Below are 25,241 nucleotides of genomic sequence, written 5' to 3' on the forward strand. Positions count from 1 at the left end.
TTTTGGTAGCGTCACAGTCAGCTTTTGCTTTGCCCGACCTGCCACTCTCACCTTTTCCGTCGCCGTGGAAACGGCGGGAAGCGTCCCAGGAAATTTAAAGGCGCAGTAGCCTTAAAAAAGAAAAGAAAAAAAAAGAGGCTAGACGCTTTGCAAGTCGGATCCGGTCTATGTATTGTATAGTTCTTGGGAGTCGTTCGCTGTGATTTATTCGCAAGCTGCAACCAGATCCTATGAATGTTTATTCAGGAGTAATTCGCACCACTTAAGAGATTTTTGAAATATTAAGCAGAATAGAAATGCTTTTAAATTTAAATTTTAAACTGTTGTTCAGAATGAATTTAACTATTTCCAGGTTGGGGGGTGTGTGTGTGTGTGTGTGTGTTTTAATGTTTATTGTTGATGTCTGCAGTCTTGAACTCCTTTGTTCAGGAGGAAAGGTGAAATGTCACTTAAGAAATAAGAGATGATAATAAACAAATGGGGCTTACTTCCATGTTAAGTGTGCATAGGAATTGCAGTTGCAGGATATTTAATCATACGTAATTATATCCACTTTGTTTGACAGGAGTTAATTCAAATGTAACAAGAACTTCCAGATCTTGGCTGCACCTTGAAGGCTAACAAATAGATACTTGTTACATTAGTCTTTTTAAAATGCTACAAGACTGCATTGCTGGTAGAACATTCTTCAGTCCTATGCACACTTACATGACAATAAGCCCCATTGAACGGGGAAGGGCTTACTTCTGAGCAGAGCAAGGCAAGGAGTTTGTTGTAACACTGAAGTAAACATTTTTCCTTGCAAGTAAGCATGCATTACTGTTCTTACATCAACCACTAACAAATCAAATAGGGCTGAACCCCCTAAGCAAAAGTGTATAGGGGACGAAACCTGCCCTGAAAGCTATTTTTAATTAAAATTGAATACTTTGGGGGGGGGCACACACCCATGTTTCCTTGAATCATATACTGTAATCGAAAAACATTAAACATTAGCATTTGTATGCAAACTAACCATATGTGAGATATCCCGTTAATCTCATAATGAGCCTGTGAGGATGCTTATGTGCTTATTGTTGCCTCTGATCCAATTCACTCCTCTTTCCCAGGGAGGAGGAGAATTGTTTCCTTGTGATGGTGGTAAACTAACCCTCCTAGATCAGCTTCCAAAAATCTGCTCATCTCAGTACTCACGTTCCTCTGTATTAATTACTCACTTCATATCAGTTTACTGAGAAGATTAAGGGGAGAGGATACTGGACATATTAACTGGATGCTACCTTCCACCCATTCATTAATGGCTCAGCAAATATCAAATGAGGGGAAAGGCAGTGTTGCTTGTACGGAATTAAACTCACACAGGGCCTCATCCAGTCACACTGAGGAAGCCCCCAGACTGGTGTTTTTTCATGGGCGTATTCTGCAACATGTCACTGATGGAATAATAGAGCACTCAATGGTGGATCATCTAGACCATCCACACTAGGGCTAGGCAATATCTGGTTTTCAACATCATGATATATCACCATGCCATCATTGATGCCGAAATCCAGCATCGTCTGAGCTCTGCGAGTGCGGCTTTCTCCCGATTGAAGTGCAGAGTGCTTTAGGACTGGGACATTCGCAAGGAAACCAAAATGCTTGTTTACAAAGCTAACTCCTCGAAAGATTCCATAAACTGTGTCACTGAAAATTTTTACACATCACTAGGGAAGACAGGTGAACTAATGTCAGTGTACTGGAAGAAGCAAAGCTCACCAGTGTCAAAGCAATGATTCTTCAACATCAACTTTGTTGGACTGGTCATGTTGTGTGGATGCCCGATGATCGTCTTCCAAAGCAACTACTCTATTCCAAACTTAAAAATGGAAAGTGTAATGCTGGTGGTCAACAAAAGAGGTTTAAAGACTGTCTCAAGGCAAATTTTTAAAAAATGTAGTATAAACACCAACAATTGGGAAACACTTGCCCGCAAGCACTCCAGTTGGAGAACAGCCTTTACCAAAGGTGTCATGGGCTTTGAAGACACTTGAACTCAAGACACAAGGGAGAAACATGCTAAAAGGAAGGCACACTTGGCAAATCCACACAGTGATCAACTCCCACCCAGGAACCAATGTCCCCTCTGTGGAAGGACGTGTGAATCCAGAATTGGCCTCCACAATCACTTACGGACTCATTGTTAAAACTGTGTCTATGGAAGACAATCTTACTCTGCTACGAGTGATCACCAAAGAAGAAAAAGAAGAAGATATCACCATGCGAAACATCACAATATTCTGATATATCATGATGTCTGAAATAAGGATGGAGCTATGTAGAGACACTGGCTGGCTTCACGGTTTTCCCCCGCATTCTGATTTTTGCCAGCACCAGCTTTTCTAATTTGCCGCCCCCTGTAGGACGCAGGGGAGAGTTGAGCCAGCAGAGTTAACAGGGGCTGCAGAAATCAAGAGAAGCGTTGTCTGGCTCCACATTGTGATTTATATTGATATATCGCTGAGCCCTAACCCACACACCATTCTAATTTATTAGTTTTTCTGTGGTGCATTCATGCTTTCTGGAGGGACACAGTTGTTGCTATGTAAACCAACAAAAATATAACAATCCACCCACCTCCCTGAACATTTATAGTAGGGTCTCCATATCTCGAAAAGGGAAAATCCAGAGAAAATTCACCAAAACCTACACTTCCAACATGGGTTGCTATATGTCCGGATTTTTCCAGACATTACAGCCAAAGCCATATGGCAACCCTAATTTATGGTATGAAAATGAATCTGTCCAATCCTCTTTCAAAGCCATCCAATTTGGTGGCCACCACAACATATTGTGGGAGCAAATCACATGGCTCGAATCTTCCAACATCAATCTAGCTCAGTATAGTCTACCCTGACTGGCAGCAGCTCCCCAGGATTTCAGGCTGAGGTCTGTCCCAGCAGCACAGAGAGATGGAAGATGTTCCACCCTGAGCTAGTCTTTCCTCATAGCTTATTCCCCTCTTCCTGCACACATACCTATCCCTCCTAGGTAGCAGAGATAGAATGCTGCTCCCTGCAAAACCATAGCTATACTATGTATTTGGAAAGAAGTTTGTCAGTTTGTAATGCATTTGGATACCTCTTAAGATATCATAACCAAATTTTCCTTGATGGTTCTAGAGATCAAGGAGCAGGTTTTTCTCTATGGCTGCATACAATCGAATACCATTTTGAATCAAGATTGCGGACTGAACCTTTCAAAACTGTGCCAATATTTGCCACCGATTTCAGAACCAATTTTTTGGGGGGTTTCTTAGAATGCATGAGCACTCCTTCATGGATCACTGCCTTGCCATGGTGAAGGGGCTTGAATAACTCAGAGAAGCTATGAGCTATGCCGTGCAGGGCCACCCAAGATGGACAGGTCATAGTGGAGAGTTTTGACCAAACGTGATCCACCTGGAGCAGGAACCGGCAAGCCACTCCAGTATCCCTGCCAAGAAAACTCCATGGACAAAGGCAACAGGCATATAAAAGTTATGACGCTGGAAGATGAGCCTCTCAGGTCGGAAGGCGTCCAACATGCTACTGAGGAAGAGCGGAGGACAAGTACAAGTAGATTCAGAGCTGATGAAGCGGCTGGGCCAAAGCCGAAAGGACGCTCAGTTGCGGATATGCCTGGAAGTGAAAGGAAAGTCCAATGTTGTAAAGAAAAATACTGCATAGGAACCTGGAATGTAAGAACTATGAACCTTGGTAAGTTGGATGTGGTCAAAAATGAGATGGCAAGAATAAATATTGACATCTTGGGCATCAGTGAACTAAAATGGATGGGAATGGGCGAATTCAGTTCGGATGACTATCATATCTACTACTGTGGGCAAGAATCCCGTAAAAGAAATGGTGTGGCCTTCATAGTCAACAAAAGAGTGGCGAAAGCTGTACTGGGATGCAATTTCAAAAATGATAGAATGATCTCGATACGAATCCAAGGCAGACCTTTTAACATCACAGTAATCCAAGTTTATGCACCAACCACTGGTGCTGAAGAAACTGAAATTGACCAGTTCTATGAAGACTTACACCTTATAGAAATGACACCAAAGAAGGATGTTCTTCTCATTATAGGGGATTGGAATGCTAAAGTAGGGAGTCAAGAGATAAAAGGAACAACTGGCAAGTTTGGCCTTGGAGTTCAAAACGAAGCAGGGCAAAGGCTAATAGAGTTCTGCCAAGAGAACAAGCTGGTCATCACAAACACGCTTTTCCAACAACACAGGAGACGACTCTACACATGGACATCACCAGATGGGCAGCATCGAAATCAGATTGATTATATTCTCTGCAGCCAAAGATGGAGAAGCTCTATACAGTCAGCAAAAACAAGACCTGGAGCTGACTGTGGCTCAGATCATCAGCTTCTTATAGCATAATTCAAGCTTAAACTGAAGAAAGTAGGAAAAACCACTGGGCCAGTAAAATACAATCTAAGTCAAATCCCTTATGAATACACAGTGGAAGTGAGGAACAGGTTTCAGGATTTAGATTTGGTGGACAGAGTGCCTGAAGAACTATGGATGGAGGCTCATAACATTATACAGGAGGCAGCAACTAAAACCATCCCAATGAAAAGGAAATGCAAGAAAGTAAAGTGGCTGTCTAACGAGGCCTTACAAATAGCAGGGGAGAGAAGGCAAGCAAAATGCGAGGGAGATAGTGAAAGATACAGGAAATTGAATGCAGATTTCCAAAAAAATAGCAAGGAGAGACAAGAAGGCCTTCTTAAACGAGCAATGCAAAGAAATAGAGGAAAACAATAGAATGGGAAAAACCAGAGATCTGTTCAAGAAAATTGGAGATATGAAAGGAACATTTCGTACAAAGATTACCATAATAAAAGACAAAAGTGGAAAGGACCTAACAGAAGCAGAAGACATCAAGAAGAGGTGGCAAGAATACACAGAGGAATTATACCAGAAAGATATGGATGTCTCGTACACCCCAGGTAGTGTGGCTGCTGACCTTGAGCCAGACATACTGGAGAGTGAAGTCAAATGGGCCTTAGAAAGCACTGCTAATAACAAGGCCAGTGGAAGTGATGATATTCCAGCTGAGCTATTTAAAATTTTAAACGATGATGCTGTTAAGGTGCTACACTCAATATGCCAGAAAATTTGGAAAACTCAGCAGTGGCCAGAGGATTGGAGAAGATCAGTCTACATCCCAATCCCAAAGAAGGGCAGTGCCAAAGAATGCTCCAACTACCGCACAATTGCAGTCATTTCACATGCTAGCAAGGTTATGCTTAAAATTCTGCAAGGCAGGCTTAAGCAGTATGTGGACCGAGAACTCCCAGAAGTGCAAGCTGGATTTCAAAGGGGCAGAGGAACCAGAGACCAAATTGCAAACATGCGCTGGATTATGGAGAAAGCTAGAGAGTTCCAGAAAGACATCTACTTCTGCTTCATTGACTATGCCGACCACAGCAAACTATGGCAAGTTCTTAAAGAAATGGGAGTGCCTGATCATCTCATCTGTCTCCTGAGAAATCTCTATGTGGGACAAGAAGCTACAGTTAGAACTGGATATGGAACAACTGATTGGTTCAAAATTGGGAAAGGAGTACGGCAAGGCTGTATATTGTCTCCCTACTTATTTAACTTATATGCAGAATTCATCATGCGAAAGGCTGGGCTGGATGAATCCCAAGCTGGAATTAAGATCGCCGGAAGAAATATCAACAACCTCAGATATGCAGATGACACAACCTTGATAGCGGAAACTGAGGAGGAATTAAAGAACCTTTTAATGAGGGTGAAAGAGGAGAGCGCAAAATATGGTCTGAAGCTCAACATCAAAAAAACGAAGATCATGGCCACCGGTCCCATCACCTCCTGGCAAATAGAAGGGGAAGAATTGGAGGCAGTGAGAGATTTTACTTTCTTCGGCTCCATGATCACTGCAGATGGTGATAGCAGTCACGAAATTAAAAGACGCCTGCTCCTTGGGAGAAAGGCGATGGCAAACCTAGACAGCATATTAAAAAGCAGAGACATCACCTTGCCAACAAAGGTCCGTATAGTTAAAGCCATGATTTTCCCAGTAGTAATGTATGGAAGTGAGAGCTGGACCATAAAGAAGGCTGATCGCTGAAGAATTGATGCTTTTGAATTATGGTGCTGGAGGAGACTCTTGAGAGTCCCATGGACTGCAAGAAGATCAAACGCATCCCTTCTTAAGGAAATTAGCCCTGGGTGCTCACTGGAAGGAGAGATCGTGAAGCTGAGGCTCCAATACTTTGGCCACCTCATGAGAAGAGAAGACTCCCTGGAAAAGACCCTGATGGTGGGAAAGATGGAGGGCACAAGGAGAAGGGGACAACAGAGGACGAGATGGTTGGACAGTGTTCTCGAAGCTACAAACATGAGTCTGACCAAGCTGCGGGAGGCAGGGGAAGACAGGGGTGCCTGGCGTGCTCTGGTCCATGGGGTCACGAAGAGTTGGACACGACTAAACAACTAAACAACAACAACAACAGAATGCATGAGCAGCACTAGGTACAAGACTGCTGAGCAATGCAGACATTTGCCTTCAACGCCTCTTGGTTTTCACCTTTGTTTCAGTTTTATTACGTTTTTAAAGGGTTGTATCCAGTGCCTACTCAGAGAAGACCCACTAAAGTTAATGGACAGCATTAACTTAGCTCTATTAATTTCACTGGTTCTACTATGAGTAAAACATAGTTGGTTACAACCCAAGGTCTGCTTTTATTGCTATTTTTAAATAAATATTTCCTATCATTTTATGTAAACCATCTAAAGTTTTTTTCCTGATGAAGTGGTATATAAATAAGATTTGCCACAACAGTGCGTTCAGGTGGCTTTTCAAGAGACAAGCAAAACAGCAACTCTTAGGAAAGGCTTGCTTTTCCTTCTTTTAATTAGTGAGTCATGTTCTGTGGATCAGTCGGAAGTCCGGGGTTCAGAAGTTACACAGAGAAGCACAAAACAAAGTCACTGGCACATGTTTGAGTCTGCAGCTGTTGATGGTTGAGGCCTAGGAGAGCAGCCGAGGCCTAGCCTCCACCCGCAGGCCGCACAGCCTGCCTCATTTCTCCTTGTGCTCAATCTGGCCTTTCGATATCAAGTCTGGGATCTCCACAGCCAGCCAGGGTCCCAGCTGCAAGACAAAAAGAGGACCATCAGGAGGCTACCAGGGCCGCTTCCTTTCCCACATCTGGTAAGAGTGGCCATGTGACATACTTGACATTTTTAGGATTGCTACAACAATATTTCCAATTACAAGGCTTCCCAGTTCACATCCAACATATGAAGTTGCCTATCTAGGCTCAGTATTATCTACAATAGAGGTGAAGAACCCATTTTTCAGCCTGAGGGCTACATTCCCTTCTGGATGACTTTCTGATTCTAGCCTGCCAGCTGATGGGGAATTAAAGATCTGGCCTACAGACCAGAATAAGTTCCCCACCCCTGATGTATCATGGATACAACTGACACGGGCTCTAGTCCACAAAAACCAATGCAATGCATTTCTTAAACTTTAAGAAACCGGAAGACTCCCGTGTTGTTTCCATGCTTTGATACTTATTTGGAGGACACAGTTTTTCAATCGGAAGGTTTGCTGCCAATGCAATTTACTCATTTGACAAGAGCAGCCCTTTGGGGCTTACTAAATGATGTCCCAAGCAGCCCAGTCAAACACATGTGTCTGTGCGCACACACACTCTCACACCTACTACTCACCCCCAAGGCCATGAGATGAGCCAGCCCAAATTTAGGTACATTCCTGGCCCACAAAGGTTTGAAGTGGTCCGTCAGACATATTTTACCGCCCCTGCAAGAAGACACACAGAGGTATTAAGATGGGGCATTAACAGGACAGATACAAGGAGAAATTGTGATCTAGACCACACCATACAAACTGGCTAAAATATAGAGGAGGAGAACATCTGACCTGTACATTTTTGCTGTTTTCCCATCCAGCTCTGGGATGGCGATTTCCGGCGCGGTGGATGGATATGTTACCGGAATCTGCAAATGAGGTTTAAGCAGAGCTTAATACTTAGAAATCCTGCATAGGTTGACCTAATTAGCCCTCACCAAAATCCATCCATTCACCAGAAACCATCCGACGGTTTCTGAAAACTATTTCATTCCAGCCGGCTTTTTAATTGAACTCTGATTGTATAGCTTTAACTCATTTTCAGTCACATTGCATTGGGTTTCTCGTTCACTGCTTACAGGCAACTGTGATTAAACAATATACAAATTGTTGAAATAAAACATATAAAAGTAAAGGAAGCAGCTCTCACACAGAAAGTGAGGAATGAAAAGCAGGAGGGTCAGGAAGCCCAGAGGAGGGCATGGGGCAAGGACTCACATCAAACTCAACAGCAAACTCATACTTCAGGAGGTTGTGAATGTACCAGCATTTCCCAAACCACCTGGCAAGGAAAGAAAAAAAGATATGACAAAGTTACATCTCCTGTCGCACTAAAGTCACATCCACATAATAATGAATATTAATATTACTATTATTGCTACTATCATCCCACCCTTCACCTCAAGGTCCCAGGGTGGGTTAATGGCAACTAAAACAGTGTTAAAAACAGTTTAAACAACTTACAGAAATAAAAATATACATCCCAATTGCCAAAAGCCAGGGTAAAAATGTGTGTCTTCAACATTCTCCAAGTGCTGTAGAATATATTCACAATACATGTAAAGCACTATTGTGCCACTTTAACAGTCATGAAGAATCCCAGGAACTGTAGTTTGTTCAGGGTGCAGACCTCACAAAGCTATAATTCCCAGCACCCAAAACAAACTACAGTTCCCAGGATTTCCCACAAAGTTTTGGGGTCTCCCTTGTACTCACCTTGTGCCTTCCTTGTTGGACTCTAGCCTGAACCAGTCATTATCAGCATTCTTGTTGTTTTCCACATACTACAGAAAGAATCCATAAAATAAAATAAAACAGACAGCAAGGTAACCTCCATAGCATGATGTCTGTAATGAACATTTTTTGAAAATCCAACAGAGGCAGGTTACGGATTATTCCTGCAGCCATATACAGTATTTAAAATTACCCCACCCCCACCCAGCACACATACAAAGATTCCTGGGAACTGTAGCTTGTTAAGAGTGCTGCGAATCATAGCTCTGTGAGCGGTAAGCAACAGTTCTCAGGGTTCTTTAGGAGGGTGGATTTATTTATTTATTAAATTTAAATCCTAGCCTTCCCCCCAAAGGAGTCCAGGGCAGCAAACACACCCACTTATTATTTTAAAAGTAAAACTGTTAAAATGTTACAAAAGTAGTTACAGTTAAAAATATAGTCCCCCCCACAAAGATTTCATCTCAGTAAGCTTCCAAAAAACAATTGGGGTGGGAGCGGGGAGAGAGAAAAAAAGAAAGGTGAACTCAGACACAGGTCCTAGGTGTGTTTACTCAGCAGTGCCATGCGCACCGAGCAGCGTGCGGACATGGCTCTTAGGCTGGCAGCTTTCCTGGGCACAAACCCTCCTGAATCACAGTACAGTGGTACTTAATTCGTTCCGGAGGTCTGTTCTTAACCTGAAAGTGTTCTTAAACTGAAGCACCACTTTAACTAATGGGGCCTCCTGCTGCCGCGGTACCGCCGGAGCACGATTTCTGTTCTCATCCTGAAGCAAAGTTCTTAACCTGAAGCACTATTTCTGGGTTAGCGGAGTCTGTGACCTGAAGCGTATGTAACTTGAGGTACCACTGTACAACCATCAGGCCGGGGACCATCTGTACAGGACGTTTCGCACTACAGCTCCCATCAGCCCCAGGAAACAGCCAAAGGCCCTGCACGGTGGGAGCCCTAGTCCGAAACAACTGGTAGGCGTCAGAGTGGGTGGAGGCTGGTCTCCTCAGAAGCAAGGCCCACTGATTTTCAATGGGGCAACAGCCCTGCAGCCTCAGGCCCCGCAAGTTTCTCCTATTGCAGCAGCACGAAACTTGACCCTCTGAAGCCACCGTAGTGCAGCGGAGCCACGTCAGCCTCCCGGCACATAGCTCCCTCTCCTCACCGGGAAGGACCACGTACCTTAATGAGCGCCTGGTATTCCTCCTTCAGCCGCTGAATCCACAGCTCCTTGTCCCGCGGACCCGCGTTCGTCTTCAGCAAAGGCAGCTCGGCCACTACCCGCCGAGTAGCCTCGTCTGCCATCTTTGTTGAGGTACGCTAACCGGAAATGGCTTCCCGTTGGGCAGGGCGAGGAAACGTCGCGCGTTGTTGTCATCCTTGCCTAGCACGTGAGCAGTTGGGCGGAAATGGATCACGTGACGCTTTCCCCAACATGATTGTTGAGGGCGGAAATAGAGTGTGGGGGGGGGGAGGCAGAATCATAGAGCTGGGAGAAAAGAGTAGAGGCTACATGTCGGCTGTTGGTGGAAGTTGTTTCTTGTGTGGCTTAACTAGGGCGCTGTGGTTTCCTTGGATTCCACTTTTAGTCATATTGTATTGTTTTAATTAGTGTTTCTACAGTTGTTCTGATTTTGTGTGGAGTGCCCTACCTGGGTGGATGGAGCAGCCAAGTAATTTTCGTTGTCCCCGAGAGGGGGCAATGACAATAAAGATATCTATCTATCTATCTTTTACCCGACACCAAAGGATTGGGAGAGCGGACGGATTCCTCTCCGCCTCATGAGCTTGGAGCAGCCAGCCTCACCCTAATGCCCGCCAGATCTTTTGGACTACAATTCCCATCAAGCCCCAGTTGTCGTTTGCTGGTTGGGGCTCATGGGAGTCGTAGTCCAAAACTGTAAGCTCTCTGAAATCTGCCGTAAAGGTAAAGGGAGCTCACCCCGTCGCAGGGATTCGAACCGCTGACCTTCTGATCGGCAAGTCCTAGGCTCTGTGGTTTAACCCACAGCGCCACCTGCATCCCCAAAATCTGACTTAAGTAGACCGTTAAAGCAGCCTAATTGCTGAAGCCATCGTGGCAAATGCCAGACCTCTCCCAGCTTGCGGAGCGAAGCCTTGGAGAGTTTGAGCATTAAGCTTCAAACCTGCTGATTTATTTAGAGCATTTGTACTCTTGGTGGGACGCGGGTGGCGCTGTGGGTTAAATCACAGAGCCTAGGGCTTGCCGATCAGAAGGTCGGTGGCCCGAATCCCCGCGACGGGGTGAGCTCCCATTGCTCAGTCCCTGCTCCTGCCAACCTAGCAGTTCGAAAGCACGCCAGTGCAAGTAGATAAATAGGTACCGCTCCCGATGGGAAGGGAAATGGCGTTTCCGTGCACTGCTCTGATTTCACCAGAAGTGGCTTAGTCATGCTGGCCACATGACCTGGAAGCTGTACGCCAGCTCCCTCAGCCAGTAAAGCAAGATGAGCGCCACAACCCCAGATTCATCCATGACTGGACCTAATGTTCAGGAGTCCCTTTACCTTTACTCTGCTTTTCAGCCAAAAAGGCTCCCAGAGTAGCTTGCATACAGTCAAAACAAGACAGTCTTACCATGTAAACAAAAACAACAAGAACAAGAACCCTACGACACACAAGGGGCAAGGAGGGAAGAGGAAAATCAAAATCAAAACTCAGGCAACAATTTCTGAATGGTTGTTTCCAGTTGGCACATGGAGCTGGGCTTCCAGCAGAGCAGGTGGGGTGAGTTTTGTATTTCTCCCATTGAGGCAGCCTGATGGACTGGCTGCCCCCAAGTGACAGTTGAGGAGAGGCCAGATGGAGCTGGCCTCTCGCAGCAGAGCCCATGGCATCAGCTCTGTTTACAGGATGATTGCCTCCCTTAGTACCATTAGGCACACATTCGTCTTTTCTATGTGTTTGGTTTGACATTTTTCTTGCAGTGATTACTATGACCTATAGCTAACAAGTAATATTCATTTTATTTTATTTTTAACCCATTAACCTCCCTCCCTCTGTTAAATAGTTCACCTGGGTTGCTTGTCACTTTTGCCACCTCCTCACTGGCCTGCCTGCTTTTCATCAAGCTGCAGTTGCCATGGCCACCTATTGGCATCCACAAGAACCGCAGCGTGATGACAGCCTTACATTTTTACATATACTGTATAGCAGTGGTTTTCAACTAGGGTACCGTGGCACCCTGGGGTGCCTTAAATGATGGTCAGGCATGCCGCGGGCAACACTGGCCTCTGTCCCTCTTTCCTTCCCTCCCTCCTCTGATTCCTTCTTGCGTCTCTGCCTCCCAAAGGCTTGCACAGCTGTTTGTTGCAGAGGCCCTGGCTACAAGCTCCACAGGCAAATGATGCCTGTGGGGCTGGCCAGGGGGTGCTGGTTGCCAGAAGCTGAGGCAGCCTCGGAGTAAGCAAGCAAGCAGGCAAGGGAGCCCAGGCAGCCAGTCCTCCAGCCCTTGTTGTCGGGAATGGACAGTGTAAGGAGCCACATCTCTATTGGGGCAGGGGGCAGCTCAAACACTGGGGTGGGCAGCAATAGAGGACTCCCAAGGAGAGGGGAGATACGATACGATACGATACGATACGATACGATACGATACGATACGATACGATACGATACGATATCTTTATTGTCATTGTCCCTTGCGGAACAATGAAATTGAAAAACTACATAAAACTACATAAAAACTACCTAAAACTACCACAAAACTACATAAAAACTACATAAAACATTCAAAAAACCCTAAAAAAACCTATAAAACCCCATTTTAAAATACACTATACTACAGAGACCCCTTATGCTGCATTTAGAACCAGAATTGCATTAGCGTAGAAACTGTTTTTTAAGGCGGCTAGTCCTGGCCTTTATAACCCTATACCTTCTTCCAGAAGGCAGAAGCTGAAAGAGATCATTTCCGAGAGGAGAAATGAGAGGAGAGGAGGCTGAAGGAACACCCCACAAGGGAGGGTGTTCGAAAAAAAGTGAGAGGCTGCCAGCCCCACAGGGGTGCCGCAGAAAGAATGTAATTGGCCAAGGAAGCCGTGGACTCAAAAAAGTTGAAAACCTCTGCTGTGCAGGAATATACATAGAGAATTATAGAGTTGGAAGGACCACGAGGGTCATTTAGTTCAACCCCCTGCAATGCAGGAATCTTCTGCACAATGTGGGGCTCAAATTAATGACTCTTAGGGCTGCCATACGTCCGAAAAATCCCAGACATCGCCGGGATTTGGCTTCCAAAAACGGTGTCCTGGTGGAATTTTCAATGTCCATTGTAAATGTCCGCAAAAACCTGGACATATGGCAATCCATATTGTAAGTGGGTTTCTTTGCTGATTTTTATTTTTTGCCAAAAAAAAAAAAGCTTAACAACTTTGAACCACACCCCCCCTCACTTTTGTGACCAGATTTTCACTTTCTGAAATACAGCAAACCTAAGGACTCTGAGATTAAGAGCCTTATGCTCTACTAACTGAGCTATCCTTCCCAGCGGTGTATTTAAAAGATGTTGCTTAATCCCCTGTTTGTAAACCACACTGGGTGCTTCCAATTTAAATAGAGTGTGTTTTATATTAAACAAAAGGAGCGTTTGCTGGATCAGAGCAAACTCTACCTTAGTGAACAATATCGGCAGAGGGCAGTTGCAGTGGCGAAGCTGCATGCTCTGCTACCGGGGGCGGGGAGCAGGCGGGGGGCGTGGCACACGTTCTGGGGGTATGGCGTGCCGGGGGGGCGCAGCGCATGTCGGGGGGGGGCGCTGCGATGGCACCCTACTGGAATAGTGGTGCCAGGGATGGTCTGCTCCCTCCGCACCCGTGTTCCTCCGCCAGTAGGCAGTTGTCTTCAAGTCCTGCTTGCAGGCTTTCCAGAGGGACCTGCCTGACCACTGTGGGAAAGAGGAAGCTGGAGGAAACAGCCCTTTCCTCTGTTTGGCGGGGGGCTCTTGTAGCATTGTTCAGAATAGAACCTTCAGTGTACAGTGCCAGTCTACCTTGGGATGTGTGTTAAATGTACTGTATTTTTTCGTGTATAAGACGCCCCCTACTTTTGGGGACCCCAAATTTAGAAAATCGGCATATGCACTATCTATGTATAAGATGCCCCCAGATTTCTAACCTTATTTTAAAGAAAGAAAAAAAAACACCCTAGTATTATACACAGAAAAGTACAGTACTTTAAATTTACAGTGCGGTTTTTAATCAAGTGTTGTTGTTGTTGTTTAAATAGTTGACGCCCATTACAGCAGCTTGAGGAACAGCAAACTGGGATGACGTACCAGTGAGGCAGGGAACTGTGCATGGTATACAAGAAAAAGATGAACATGGAGGGGGCTTCGGGGTCCCCATTTGGCACCCACCCCATTGCTGGCCATTTTAAGTGGAGTGGACATGCAGTATCTTGGATGCTCTGCCTGTATCAAAACCCAGACACATGTACACATGCACACACTTAGAGAATAAGGCGCCTTTATTACAACCAGAGTGAGATCCAGCCAGTCTTTGGATTACAAGAAGGTGCTAGATTTCCCCTAGTTTCCTTTTCAGCAGATGATGAGGACGGAGCCTCTCTGAACGCAGCTTCCACTACTTTACTTGGTCTTTTTCTGGATGGTACTCAAAAGGCTGGTGAAGAACTGGGTAGCCTGGTCCCTGAGTTGTTCAGCCACAGGAGTCACATGCTCTTGTGCCCGCTGCACGTAAGCCCTGTCAGAATGAATAAATGGACGAATAAAAGAATCAATAAATGGATCAGGCCAAGGGCTTCCCTCTAATCCAAGCATCCCCATACTCGGCCCTCCAGATGTTTTGGGACTACAACTCCCATCACCTTTAGCTAACAGGACCAGTGGTCAGGGATGATGGGAGTTGTAGTCCCAAAACATCTGGAGGGTTGGATTTGGGGGTGCCTGCTCTAATCCTATCCATTTCCAACAGTGATATGACAGACACTTTTGGGAAGCCAACAAGCAGAGCATGAAGGCAAATGGTTCTCCCCTTTTTGGGTAGTCCTCAGCAGCTGTTCTTTGGAGAGACTGCCCCAGTGCATGGGGGTTCCATTCCTAGCCATATTACCGATTATGAGTTAATTAATTACATATATATGCAACTGGTTAATGCCCAGATTGCTTCTAAGCAGTTTACAAAACGTAAGAACCAACTGCACAGTACAGTACATGCAGTTTTCAGAATGCAATGCGTTCCTCAGGAAATCGTTCATTAGGCAAGAGTTTGCATAACGACAATTTCCATTATTTCCCATGGGAACATTTCTGATCCGTGATTTGTCCAATCTGTCTTCTCTCTCACTCCATGGTTTCATCCTGAAATGGCCGCAGCCAACCAGCAAAAGAGAGACAAAGGAAAAACTGATTTCTCCCTTCTCTCTGCCTGTTCCCCTTTTCCATGCTTTCTGCCCCAAAATGGCTGCGACTGACCAGCAAAGCACAAACAAGTAAGGAAGTGGGCAAACTCCAGATGTTCCGATATTTGAATCAGCTGTTGTTTGGGCATAATTTTTTATGTTTGGAATCTGTAGATAAGGAGCATTCTGATAGCGGGACCTGTGTGTATTGTTAAAATACAGACTAATTGTTTAAAATTCGGTGTAATTTAAATGCATGGTAAAACAATCCAGCTGAAACATTAATATATAAATGACTGTAACTAACATGTGCAATGAAACAATCCCATTAAAATGAAATTGCAATTAAAACAAGAGGCTCGGGCTGAGAGAATAAGGGAATGCCTGTATAAATAAGTGACTTCAAAAGCCGGCAGCATGCCAATGCAGATGGGGCATCTCATATATCAGCAGGGAGATTGCATTCCACAACACTGGTGCTAGCAGGGAAAAAGCCAGTCTCTGATTCACCACCAGCCAATAACCATCAGGCCTTGGTAAAAGTAACCAGGTGCCATGTGTAGAATTTGGTGCCTTTATTGGGCAGTGGAGGAGAAGGTTACCTGATCCAGAGGTTTTTTTTTTAGGATTGTATAAAAAGGGTCCTCACCCCATTTCAGTTGAAATGCGATTGGATCTGGCGCTGTTTCATTTATATGTGTATTTGATCCGCTGTTTTTGCCTTGAATCAAAATATTGCCTCTTTTGTACAAGTTATGTTTTTAATGCTTCATCTCCTTACCTGACCATGCTCAATCGCCTTTCGTTCTGTCTGTCTTTCTGAATTGTTGGAATTTTAATAAAAATACATTTAAAAAGAAAGAAAGATGTGAGTGGGGGAAGGAGCTCTTACATTGTCTGGGCCTTGAATTCCTCTATCTTCTCTTGTGGCACGAATTCCTTTTTGAAGTAGTCAGATAAGCTATTAAGGTAGTTCTGCACTTGCTGCACGACATCAGAAGCCTCGGCTGGAGCCTGTTCCGCCTGCCGTCTGACCACAGTCCCTGCAAGGACAGGGGGAGACTCGTAAATAGGGGGTCACTCGACAGTACAAAGGGGAAAAGCCATTAACCAGTACACCCTCTTAGTTCATAGGGAGCTGCCTCATACTGAATCAGACCAACTAGCTCAGCATCATCTTCAGTGACGCTCCAGGGGTTCCTCCCAGCCCTACCTGAACGACAGGAGCGAGCCAGCAGTAAATCACACAGAGCATGTTGGAGTTAAAGCTTTATTAGCAAGAATAGGATCTGCAAAGACTTGGCTGAGTAACAGGCCTAATGAACATAGGAACCCACCTCCAGGTGTTTCATCCCCATGAATCATTTGCCGAAACTAAAGGTCCCTGCCTCCCCACAATTGTGTAGGTCTCCTCCTTTCCAGGGTTTGCCCCCCGAAGCAATCGGAGACTGAGCCGGCATGCAGTCTGTCTTTGCTCCTTCCACTTCATGCCTCTTCTGGTTCTAGGAGAACAGAGCTTGTTGCAGCAAGAGGGGGAGTCACCCATGACTCTTCAACAGCCTGATTCATCTTGGCCTCTCTCCTCCATCTCTCCTGCTTCTGCCTCTGATTCTGGACTTCTGTCTGCCACAGACTCTCCCAGCTCACTAAGCCCTGTTACCCCTTCAGTTCCCAGCACCTTCTCTTCCTGGTCTTTTCCCTCTACTCCTTCTCACCACTCATTGTCGTCCCGCCACCACTCCCTGAGCTCTCAGCGATGTCCTTGGGGACTGAACCAGGGACCTTCTGCATGCAAGGCAAGTGCTCTACCTAGAGAGCTTCTGCTCTGCTCCTCACGCAAGCAGTATCCCCTCTCCTGTGTCCACATTGTGCCATTGGAAGTTCAGTCCAGATGGAAGAAAACTGGAGAAAATTGAGTAAGTGGAAAACAAACACCCACCCTCAATGGTTGCCAGTGAGCTGAAGGAGCATCTCCACCCCCATTGTTCAGCCTGGACACTGAGGTCCCAGCTCTGAGGGCCTTCTGGTGGTTCCCTCATTGCGAGAAGTGAGGTTACAGGGAACCAGACAGAGGGCCTTCTCGGTAGTGGCACCTGCCCTGTGGAACGCCCTCCCTTCAGATGTGAAGGAAATAAGCAGCTATCTTATCTTTAAAAGACATCTGAAGGCAGCCCTGTTTAGGGAAGTTTTTAATATTTAATGCTGTATTGTTTTTAACACTCGATTGGGAGCTGCCCAGAGTGGCTGGGGAAACTCAGCCAGATGGGCAGGGTATAAATATTATTATTATTATTATTATTATTATTATTATTATTATTATTATGTTTTCAAATTAAGTTCCACCTGGAAGCACTCTTTGATTCCCTCACGGTTTGCAATGAAGAACGCTGCCCAGAGTGGCTGGGGAAACTTAGCCAGATGGGCAGGGTATAAATAATATATTATTATTATTATTATTATTATTATTATTATTATTATTATTATTATTATTTTATTATGTTTTCAAATTAAGTTCCACCTGGAAGCACTCTTTGATTCCCTCATGGTTTGCAATGAAGAACGCTGTCAGCTCCCTTGCCCCACAGTACCTTCCATGCAGCAGACGCTGACCAACAGGATTGCGAGAGCGAACACCTTCATTTTGGGACGCTTGGAGCACTCCTTTACTTTCTGGGGGGAAGGGAGGACGAGGAGAGGTTGTGAGAAAAGAGGTGAGGAAGCAAGACCAAGCCCACACACTCTACGGCTTGATTTGTACGCACTATACCTTTTAAGCACATTCAAAGCACATTTCCCCCCCTCAAATAATTCTGGGCACTGTAGTTTGTTAAGGGAATTGCTGGGAATTCTGTGAGGGGTGAAGTCATAGCTGTCAACTTTTCCCTTTTCTTGCGAGGAATCCTATTCGGAATAACGGAATTTCCCTTTAAAAAAGGGAAACTTGACAGCTATGGGTGAAGTCCTGTGCCCACAGCTCAGGTTGGGTAGGAAGCTTCAGAGACCAAATATGGTGCCAGCCCCTGGCACTATGAGGCTGAGGGGGAAATGATGGCCCACCATATCAGATAGTTTGATAGAAGCATTGCTTTAATGGTATAGTGAGGGTTTCCCAAACTTGGGTCTCCAGATGTTTTTGGACTACGATTCCCATCATCCCTGACCACTGGTCCTGCTAGCTAGGGATGATAGGAGTTGTAGTCCAAAAGCAGCTGGTGACCCAAATTTGGGAAACCCTGGTATAGACTTAGTTGGCCAAGTGAATTCTCAGGTTTTTCGTGAGGCAGTTTTTTTGTTTGCTTGCTTGTTAAATACTTTACTGCTTTAAAAACAAAGAATATAGTAAATATGTGAACTTCGTGAACAATTCCCCCCCTCCCTCCCAAAAAAAAACACTTCACGTTTTCTGCCCAACCGCATGGCACACTTTAAAAAAACCCAAAACTTTTCATGAGGACTAGAAACTATTGTATCCCTCCTTTTTGGTCAGTAGGGAGCAGCCATTCTTGAAGGCTGCAATGCCTGTGTTAGTGAGGAGGCTGAACAGCTAAAGGGAGGGGGGAACAAAGGGATGAGAGAGCTGTACCCGTCTACGTCTACCACCCAGACGTAATAAAAGTGATTTAGAAATCCCAAACTCAGAAAGGTGGCACAGAATCTTTCTAAATCAAAAATTAAAATGTGGTGTTGATTATCGAACAATAGTAATTTCACTTCCCTTAGTTCAGGTGCTTATGAAGCCAAGTTGGGACTAGTGTAGAGGGTTTTTTTGAGCTTTTTTTAAAAAAGGAAATTCGCCAAAATCTACATTTCCGACATGGGTTGTAGTATGTCTGGATTTTCTCGGATATTTAAGCGATTTTCGCCCAGACACTGTTTCTGATTGCCAAATCCCATCTATGTCCGGGAAATTCAGGACGTATGGCAACCCTAGCACTAGGGGGTAATATCAGCAGGCTGGGGGAGCCCCCAAGGTTTGCAGAAATAAAGAAAACATTGTGTGTGTGGAGGGGGGAAAGCCTACAGGAAACACCAGTAGCAGCAGTTGAGGACTGAGAATGCAGACTGACTGTTGGGAATGGAACGGATCCGGTTTATCCCAAATCAGAGCACTTCATGCTGCAACCCTTTGTTGCAGCCTAGCAGTAGCCAAACAACAACTATTGTCAGGGACAACCGCTCCGTTTCACATTTGTCACCAGCTTCCTTTTAGATTTTCTACTTTCCCATCCTTCTACCGCTCCACCCTTGACACCTTCTTCCCCTCTTGAGAACAGGCTAAAATTAAACTGGGGCAGTTACCCCCAGCACCACAGCAGGGCTTAATTCTGTGCTTTGACATCCGTTGCACAACTGCCACACCTCAGACCCATATGAACACCCAGGAGAGTGTTTTTTTCACCTGCCCACTGAAAGAACAAGTGCCCCCACACACACCAAGGTTTCAAGAGCAGGGCTTGTGGATTCACTTGAATTCTGCCGTAATCCATAAAAAAAGTCAAGCTCTATTAGCAGAAGCTCCACCGGTTGGATTTCTGCCTGTGTCACATAGCTGGTAAAGTTTCAGTATTTCTGCTGGGGGGGGGGGTAAAGTGACAATTCCATTGCTCCACCCCACCCCAAACCCTTTCTTCTTAAATAAAATAAAGTCAATTCATTCTTACCCAAAAGATCAATTACAAGGAGCCAGTCAGCATAGAAGTGATTGTTAGTTTGAGGTTGTAGGCTCTTATATAGGGTATCAAAAGACCAGCCTGTTTCACCCGATCTATTCTTCCTGTTGATTGGTGCTTGTGTCCCATCCCGTCCCTCCTCCTCCCCTTCAACCTGCCACCACATCGACTGTCCCTCTTGGAAGTGCAATGTGCGATTTCTGCAACTGCTAACTAAGGCAATTCCCATGTCAACAGCTTCGGGGTCTAAGGGTTAAGTACACACAGAGGCCCACACTTACTTCAGTGATAACATTTAGTGTGGGCAAGGGAATCGTGGCCATATCAGAGTTAATGCAGAATGCAAGCCCTGCCTTGAGGCAAGCGCCCTCATATAAACCTTTGGTGCAGTCACATCTAGAGTAACGATTGCAGTTTTGGCTTCCTCCTTTTTCATGATCTTGGCCTACCTTACAAGGACGTTGTGTAGGGATAGTAAGAACAGAGGAAGAGCCCGGCTGCAGTGGATCAGGCCAAAAGCTGAACGATTGGTATTCAGAAACGTTACTGTCTAATAGCCACAAACATCCATGATTTTTTCTAACCCCCTTGTACAGTCAGGGAATCACAAGAGTTTTAACTATGTGCTTCAATTTGTCCACTCCTTAATCTTCCAACTTTCAGCTCCATTGCATGATTCTGAGTTCTAGTACTACACAAGAAGGAGAAAAACTACCCAGGCCCATAGCTGTCAAGCGTCCATTATTTGGCGGGACAGTCCCTTATCCCAGCGCCATGTCCCACTGCTGTCCCTTATTGGCTGCTGGCTGGGCTTTCTGCCTTTGGCTCGGAAGGGCTCAGAAGTTGAACATACCTGTGCCCGGAAAATCCCTTATTTTGGCTGCTGATCCCTTATTTTCGAGGCTGCTGGTCCCTTATTTTCAAATCTGTAAGTTGACAGCTATGCCCAGGCCCCATCTGCACCAAACATTTAAAGGAGTATTCAAAGAGTATTTAAACAGTCATGTCTCCCCCCCCCCCCAAAGAATCCTGGGAACTGTAGATTGCAAAATACACAGAGAGTTATTAGGAGATCCCCTCACAACGCTACAGTTCCCAGAGTTTCTCCTGAAGAGGGGTTGATTATTAAACCACTCTGGAACAGTAGCTCTGTGAAAGGAGCAGGGGTCTCTGAAAAACTCCCAGCATCCTTAACAAACTGCAGACAGTTCCCAGCATTCCTTGGTTGGGGGGGGGAGGGAGCCATGCTTGTTTAAAGTAATACAATACGGCTTTAAATGTAAAGTGCAGATGGAGCCTGGCCTCACCTTGATTCCCCCTCAATACAGGAATGTTATACATCTTTTCTAAGCTAAAAAACCCCCCCCAAACCCAAATGTTGTCATCGTTCCTCACAGAGTGGCGGCTCCAGCCCCCTGAGCATTTTGGCTGTGCTTTTCTGAACCGTTTATAAAAACCACTGAGGTGGGGTGACCAAAATTGAACAAAGTGTTTTGTGTACATAGTAAGTTTGTCACATGACAGATAAAAATGATGCTTCGATAACTTTCCTAAGGTTAACGACTTAAAAATAAATAAATGGTCCCGACAATAAAAAGAAACAAATTCTGCATCTTTCCCCTCAACTCCCCCCATTCATTTCCATGCCAGGAAAAGTTTTATATTGCTGAATTTGCCAAGTGTGACTGCTGTTAAAGGCATGGGAGCTTTGCTGGGGGTGGGAAGGTGGCAACCCTAGCATCTCCTGCAGCCGACCTGCAGCAAGCTCTGCTAAACAATTCTTCATTTAAATCCTCTCATGTTAGAATCTTCCTCCTCAACTGATGAGGGGGGAAAGGGGCCTAGCCTGCTCTTGTGCATTTTAAAATAAAGTGGCTCTCCAGAAATCAACAGGAGGAAGTTTTGTGCCCCTTCACCTGCAAACATAATTGGTACATTCTGCACCAACATTTAAGGCACTATGATGCCACTTTTAACAGTCATGGCTTCCCCCAAAGAATCCTGGGATCTGTAGTTTGTGAAGGAGGCCACAAGTTGTGAGGAGACCCCTACTCCCCTCTCAAAGCTAGCTACCATTCCCAGAGTTCCCATGATTCTTTGCAGGATGGCGTGACTGCTAAAGTGGCATAAGAATGTTATACAGTGGTGCCCCGCAAGACGAATGCCTCGCAAGACGGAAAACTCACTAGACGAAAGAGTTTTCCGTTTTGGAGGTGCTTCGCAAAACGAATTTCCTATGGGCTTGCTTTGCAAGACGAAAATGTCTTGCGAGTTCCTGCGGGTTCCCCCCCCCCTTTTTCTAAGCCGCTTATCCACTTATCCGCTAAGCTGATAAGCCGCTAAAAGCCGCTAAAAGCCGCTAAACCACTAATAGCGCTAATCCGCTAAGCCGTCAATGGGCTTGCTTCGCAAGACGAAAAAACCGCTAGACGAAGAGACTCGCGGAACGGATTCTTTTCGTCTTGCGAGGCACCACTGTAAATGCATCCTGTGGATGTGACCATTGGCTGCCCACATTTGGAGACTGATATGAAGTAGGCAGCACACGAAACACTACCAAACCATTCTACGTTCTAAATTTTATATTAATAATCCAAAAACTGAGAGAACAAGGTACAAGATCTACTACAAAAGCCACAAACAGAAAACTCATTCAAATTGTCTCCAAAAGGGAGATTCCGTCTTTAAAGTTTCTTTATCCAGGCTCCTGTAGATTTCAGTCTACAACGAGAATTGGCAGCATAAAAGGTCTGGTCAGCTCACATGAGGCTGGCCAGGGTTTAATGGCTGGGAGGTGAAGGACAGAGTTTGGCTCTAATCTTATCGCTGGACATTAACCTCCAACATGTCAGGTTGACTAATAGGGGCAGATGTGGAAGTAGACAAAGGGGGAAAAACAGTGTCAGCAGAAAAGGAAGCCGGGAGTCCAGGAAGTGTAAAGAGGTCCTTAAGAAACTCAGTAGACCTGGTCTGTGGGGGAAACCTGTCAGGCAAACAACTCCCTCCCCATTAAAAAGGTAGACAACAACAACCGAAATCCAAATCTTTGCGTCTTTCCCTTTGACCTCACATGGAATGTGCAACCGTAATTTTGCTTGAAGTTGCAAATCAAGGTTTTATGGAGGAATGGTTTAAGCCAGTGATTCTTAAGCCCCCCCCCCCCCGGGCCACACTTTCGGAATAAGAATTAGCTTGTGGCACACTGAATTTTTTATTGGTAGCAAATACGTTGGGAAACAAAAAGAAAGAGCAACTAGCAGTGCTTGATTTAGAACATACGGTAGAACACAAACTACCTTTATACAGTGGTGCCTCGGGTTAAGTACTTAATTCATTCTAGAGGTCTGTTCTTAACCTGAAACTGTTCTTAACCTGAAGCACCACTTTAGCTAATGAGGCCTCCTGCTGCCGCCTCGCCGCCAGAGCACGATTTCTGTTCTCATCCTGAAGCAAAGTTCTTAACCCGAAGTACCATTTCTGGGTTAGCGGAGTCTGTAACCTGAAGCGTATGTAACCTGAAGCGTATGTAACCCGAGGTACCACTATAATAGGATCGTGGGACAGCCAGAAAATATGAAACAATGCAGCTACATAAGGTTCACTCCCAAAATATAATTATAAACAAGCCTCTTACATGTGTACCTTAAGTATGTATACAAACTCAGTGAGAGGTGTGAGCTTGCAGTTTAACTTGATGCTCCTGCTATTTTGAAAAGATATCTATCCATTTCCTGCAAATAAAAACAATTATTTTGGTACTATGCTATGTTGAAATGTTTCTTTGCTTGTCCTTGAACCTTCCCACCACCTCTCCTGCCACACCAGTGTGGAACACCAAACCCTTTGAGAACCACAGGTTTAAGTAATTTGCTGTTCGCAAAGCTGGCCTCCCTTAATTCCCCCTCATTCTTACAGTGTTTTCCTCCAACTACTGCTGCCCTAGACTTTTCTCCTCTTCAAGTCCAGAGATTTCCCTTTGCAATGGATGTGGCTTTGCCCTTCAGATTTTTCAGGATACAGGGAATCTCTGGGTTTTTGCAGGAGTGGTTCACAATCCACATTAGGTATGGACAGGCCCTAAGACTCAGGCAGGCTTGGGGAATAATACACGACTCTCAAACTGGCACAGCCTGTGTGCTTGCTTCTGTGCTCTTTCATCTTGGTCAGCTTGTGTACGTTTGCAAAACAAGCAATTTTTCAAAAAAGACCATGCCCAAAGTTCCTCTTCTACCTGGGGGTGGGGGTGGGGAGCTGCCCACTTAAAAGAGTGAGCATTTGTGCTCAGAGCACATGAAGGCTGTAGCCCAACGGGCAGGCCATCTGCTTTGCGTGCAGAAGGTCCTGGTTTCCATCCTCTAGGTAAGGCTGGGATAAATCCCCTACTGGATAGATGCTGCCAGTAGACAAGACTGAGCTACACAAAGCAATGGTCTGACTCCAAAAAATACTGCTTCTTACATCCCAATGAGCTTGGCTATCTGTGTGTGCGCCCTCTCCGATTGCATGGAGCCCGGACAGCTCCGTGGTTTTCTTCGGAGCTGAGGGCGATGAAACAATCGCTGAGACGGCTAGAGCGTCGGTGGCAAAAAACTCACTCCGAATCTGACCGGACACAGGTTAGAGCTCAACGTCGAGCCTACCAAGTGGCGATAGCGACGGCGAAGAAGACTTTCTTCACCGCCTCTATTGCATCTGCAGAAAATAGTAGCAGGAGACTTTTTCAGGTGGTTCGTAATTTAACGGAACCACCTTTACCACCGGGGCTTTGTAAAGACCCCAAGATCTCCTGCAACGATTTTGCAAAGTTTTTTGCAGATAAAATCACTCATATTCGGAAGGAGCTAGACACCACCGTGGGAGCAGGGCTGGGGCGGGAGAGTGCTAGAGCTCTGTCTGGTCAAGTTCCATGGAATCAATTTCAATCCATTACCCCCGAGGATGTGGACAGGCTGCTTGGACGCGTAAAACCAACCACCTGTCTCCTGGATCCTTGCCCATCCTGGCTAATAAAAGCAAGCCGGGAAGGGCTGGGAGATGGGCTCTGCGGGGTGGTGAATGCTTCCCTCTGTGAGGGAACATTCCCAGATCCGCTGAAAGAGGCAGTCATTAAACCGCTTCTTAAAAAACCATCTTTAGACCCGGCCAGTATGGCCAACTATCGCCCAGTCTCAAATCTTCCATTCTTGGGCAAGGTGATTGAGCGCGTGGTTGCTGAACAACTCCAGGCACGCCTGGAGGATGCGGACCATTTGGATCCCTTCCAATCGGGATTCAGGCCTCATCATGGGACTGAAACTGCCTT

General features: G+C 45.5%; 2 protein-coding genes across 2 annotated transcripts; both read right to left on the reverse strand.

Annotated features, from left to right (window-relative positions):
* Nucleotides 1-6,915: 6,915 nt before the first annotated feature.
* On the reverse strand, nucleotides 6,916-10,241 carry UFC1 (ubiquitin-fold modifier conjugating enzyme 1). The gene is made up of 6 exons (XM_081841435.1): nucleotides 10,074-10,241; nucleotides 8,880-8,947; nucleotides 8,382-8,445; nucleotides 7,956-8,032; nucleotides 7,745-7,835; nucleotides 6,916-7,160 (listed from the first exon to the last, which is right to left on the reverse strand). The coding sequence occupies exons 1-6, from the start codon at nucleotides 10,194-10,196 to the stop codon at nucleotides 7,089-7,091; spliced, it is 495 nt and encodes a 164-aa protein (XP_081697561.1). The 5' UTR covers nucleotides 10,197-10,241; the 3' UTR covers nucleotides 6,916-7,088.
* A 4,116-nt stretch (nucleotides 10,242-14,357) lies between these two features.
* On the reverse strand, nucleotides 14,358-20,004 carry APOA2 (apolipoprotein A2). The gene is made up of 4 exons (XM_081842630.1): nucleotides 19,931-20,004; nucleotides 17,858-17,939; nucleotides 16,162-16,312; nucleotides 14,358-14,611 (listed from the first exon to the last, which is right to left on the reverse strand). The coding sequence occupies exons 2-4, from the start codon at nucleotides 17,907-17,909 to the stop codon at nucleotides 14,497-14,499; spliced, it is 318 nt and encodes a 105-aa protein (XP_081698756.1). The 5' UTR covers nucleotides 17,910-17,939; nucleotides 19,931-20,004; the 3' UTR covers nucleotides 14,358-14,496.
* Nucleotides 20,005-25,241: the final 5,237 nt, after the last annotated feature.

Source organism: Podarcis erhardii (assembly GCF_964252035.2).
Source record: "Podarcis erhardii genome assembly, chromosome: 15".
NCBI lineage: Eukaryota > Metazoa > Chordata > Lepidosauria > Squamata > Lacertidae > Podarcis > Podarcis erhardii.